The sequence below is a fragment of the Amphiura filiformis genome, chromosome 20, assembly GCF_039555335.1.
Source record: "Amphiura filiformis chromosome 20, Afil_fr2py, whole genome shotgun sequence".
NCBI classification, from domain to species: Eukaryota; Metazoa; Echinodermata; class Ophiuroidea; order Amphilepidida; family Amphiuridae; genus Amphiura; species Amphiura filiformis.
In genome coordinates, this window is record NC_092647.1 from 30594630 (window position 1) to 30598308 (window position 3679).

At 39.1% G+C, this 3679-nt stretch overlaps 1 protein-coding gene across 1 annotated transcript; it reads right to left on the bottom strand.

Moving 5' to 3' along the window:
• Positions 1–2753: 2753 nt before the first annotated feature.
• LOC140142269 (uncharacterized) lies at positions 2754–3275 on the bottom strand. Its single transcript, XM_072164237.1, has one exon. It carries the CDS (start codon positions 3273–3275, stop codon positions 2754–2756), a length of 522 nt encoding a protein of 173 aa, XP_072020338.1.
• Positions 3276–3679: the final 404 nt, after the last annotated feature.

A 3679-nucleotide genomic window follows, 5' to 3' on the forward strand; every position in this document is an offset into this window, starting at 1 on the left:
AGGAGTGAGAAGAGTGACCACTCCAAAGGGAGTGAAAATCAATCAAGTCCTCAAAATAGTGAAAACCACTATTTTAAGGTATGATAGCAGTGGTTTTCACTCTTGTAGGTGTGATTTTCACTCCTTTAGGAGTGATTTTCACTCCCTTTGGAGTGGTTTCGCTCTTCTCACTCTTTTGGAGAGTGAGTTTACATTAAGCGCATCTAGATTTCCATTTTGCAGGTAAATGAAATATCACTCTCTCAGTCGGGCTCTCGGTCTCATCTTTGTGTTAGAATTTTATTATTTGTTCATTGAACTTCATTCGTGATTTGATTTTTTTTTACATATTATGAAGCCACAATGTTGGGCAGGTAGCTTTTAAATGTTGACTGGCTAGTACTAAAAAAATCTGACCAGGAGGCGGGGGAATACACTTAGGTTGCCAGCTATCTGCACACACAGAATGATAACTTGCCCTATTATCATGACTACATTAAGTTACATCATGCATTTTATTCATCGAATACAAAATATAGACTAAAAGGAAAACCTAAAGAGTATCAAAATCATGTCTTAACAATTAATCCCTTACAATTAAGACATGTCTTCAAGACTATACAAGAAACAGAATTATGAGTCTTGTCTGGTGAAAAGGTAATCAAAGACTCGGACACAGTTTCACAATTCTACAATACACAACAGTTGCAATTTGCCAACACAATAACAAGCAGATCATTTTGCAGTCTTATGGGGGGGCACCAGATATGTGCTCTTGGTCTTTAAACCTGTTACGTTTGCACAGTAAGACACACGATTAAAACTTGCACCGTCGTTTTGTATCGGTGTTCGAGAAGAATGTCACAACTTGATTTATCTTCATATAGGGGCAAACTTGCTTTGCTCCCCTGGTTAGTAGAAGCTTGGTACTAAATAATACAATCTTCGATGACTCGGAACCAACAACAAAAAGTGACACAAATCATCACAAATCCAAGGATACACTTTAGCTGAAACGTATCTTGATGATGTTTATTATCTTCACTTGCTATTCTTCTTCTTCTTCTTGTCACAAATATAATTATGTTGGTTCAGGTAAAGATTAATTGTGTCTTTACCGAGAGCTTCTACACTACAATACTTCAAAAACCAAGATGACAGCCTCCAGTGCCAAATTCGGCACCAAATTACATGTGATTGATGGGCTGCAGGCTATGTTTAGCTTATACTTCAAGGGCGCTCATCACATAAACAAACATGCCATAGGAATGCAATGATTAAGGATGCACAACACTTGAACAAACTTTGATTTTGGTAAATGGCATCAACATTCCGGCGCCTAATTGTCTGCTACCAGCAACAATTCTTCATAAAACATAGTTTTGGTGTGCCATTTACTGACAAAACTTAACCTTTTACAAGAGGTGCCTTTGTGACCCCTTAAACTTCAAAACATCAAACTTGACTGATTTTGAAACATGAATAAATTTATGAAATCAAAACCTTTATCTGAGATTCACTTGTGTGATAAAAAACTTGTATCAATGCTAATGATTCAAGACAAAAAAAACATTTCAAAAATTTCAAGTGATTTGATCCAAAAGAAAAATAAACTGAGTTTTGGAAATTTCAAAAGTGATTTTAACTTCACATGAAAGAATTATTTTCATTTTACAAGATAGATGATGCTGCACTCAAGAGATAACTGCCCATGCCAACCAAAATTACTTGAAACAAAACCAAACAAAAGCCCACACAAAAGGCAAATTTGGTGAGATTGGAAAGCCAACTGAACACATGGGAGATACTATTTAAGTGCAACATGATCACAACATATTATCAACATGAACACAACAATGTTTAGTTTGTAAACTAGAAATGCAGTCTGTAGCTGTCCTTTTGATGAAAGTACATAACTCCTTGCATGCGAATATCTTGTTTGGTACACCTTGTAAATGAGAATACAACTTGATATAATATGACTGCCTGTGCACAACCATAGCAGCCATGAGAAAAACACAACTTGATATAATATGACTGCCTGTGCACAACCATAGCAGCCATGGCCCAAATTTGCAAATTCAGTCAATCCAGGTTATAGTCAAAACACCAGATGCTGATAGGATGCATTTACTTGCAAAGTACATGTAGAAAGGAATACACAATTACAAACTTGAGTGAAATTATTTTGGACCTCGATCATGCATACCCTTTGATAGATAGCAGAGCAATAATTTCAAGAGAAATCAAATTTGAGCATTATCGAGATTCCAAAATACACGCACGGAACATACTTTCAAAAAGGTGTATCCCAAATATGGTTTACATGCTATACTGTACACATCCACAAATTGTGCACACATTTTAAGCAGTAGAATACGATGTAGAATCTTGCAAATTAAAACTCCATGGGCCTGTGGTGTACCAAACTTTAAACAAACTTGCTAATTATGCACACTGGTTCCATCGGTACAAATTGCATGCATAGGATTCTTCTTTACAAAATCAAATTCACAGATGTGCTGATCTAGGTGTCAAACATGTTCATTCTTGATCTTGACGATGAGTTGTATACGAATCTGGCAACTTCACACTAAACGCAGACACGTCGCTGTAGAGACGAATCACCAGTCTTGACATCTGTAGTACAGGTAGGTTCATCTGTCGTCACATCTGGTAGATCTCATGATGAATTTGACAGTTTGCATCAGTTGTTCTGAAGCGAAAGTAAGGTGTCAGCTTGCCTTTCGAAGCAAATTAACGTAAACTGATGTTTAGTCTGTGACTTCTGATTCTAACAGCAGACACAGTTTATCAATGGGTCTGGTGAGAATGCTTGTCCTAGTTTTCACTCGCACACGTCGAACCAGTCCATCACATGCAGGGAGTGTTTCAACCACCCTGCCTAGGGGCCATACGTTTCTGGGAGTAGATTCATTTACAACCATGACGACATCTCCCACCTTGGCATTTCGCTGTGGGTGAATCCACCTTTGTCTTTGTTGTAACTGAGGAAGGTATTCTTTGATCCATCTGCGCCAAAACAGGTCTGCCAGATACTGGACTTGCCTCCACCGACGCTTGGCATACTGACTCAGCTTTCCTGCAGCAGCGGCTGGTGGTAAGATCATGTCACTCTTTAGTTGAAGAAGGTGATTTGGTGTAAGTGGCTCTAAGTCAGATACTTCTCCTGGAACACTGGTGAGTGGTCGGCTGTTAACTATGGCTTCTATCTCACACAGTAATGTATGAAGAGAGTCATCTGTTAGTGTTTGTTCCTTTATAACAGAGCACATCACTTTCCTGATTGTCCGTATTTGACGTTCCCAGATGCCTCCATGGTGACTTCCTGCTGGTGGATTAAAGGTCCACTCAATCTCTCTTTGCAGAAGGTAGTCATGGATTCTGTCTTGATTCAAGCGGCAATTTCTCGGCGTAACTCTCTTTCTGCCCCTATCAAATTGGTGCCATTGTCAGAGCGGATCTGTTTCACTTGGCCTCTTCTGGACACGAATCGTCGTATGACATTTACGCAGGCATCAGTGTCCAAAGATGCTGCCATTTCAATGTGTATGGCTTTGGATGCAAGGCAGGCGAACACTACACCATATCGCTTGACTATACTACGGCCTTGTTTAACTTCTAGGGGACCAAAATAGTCCATTCCAACTCTTGAAAATGGTGGCTCTCCTGGAGTGAC

Bases quoted from the DNA above. Each gene is read 5' to 3' on its own strand.
- LOC140142269 (XM_072164237.1), bottom strand. From the start codon at position 3,275: ATGTGCTCTGTTATAAAGGAACAAACACTAACAGATGACTCTCTTCAT.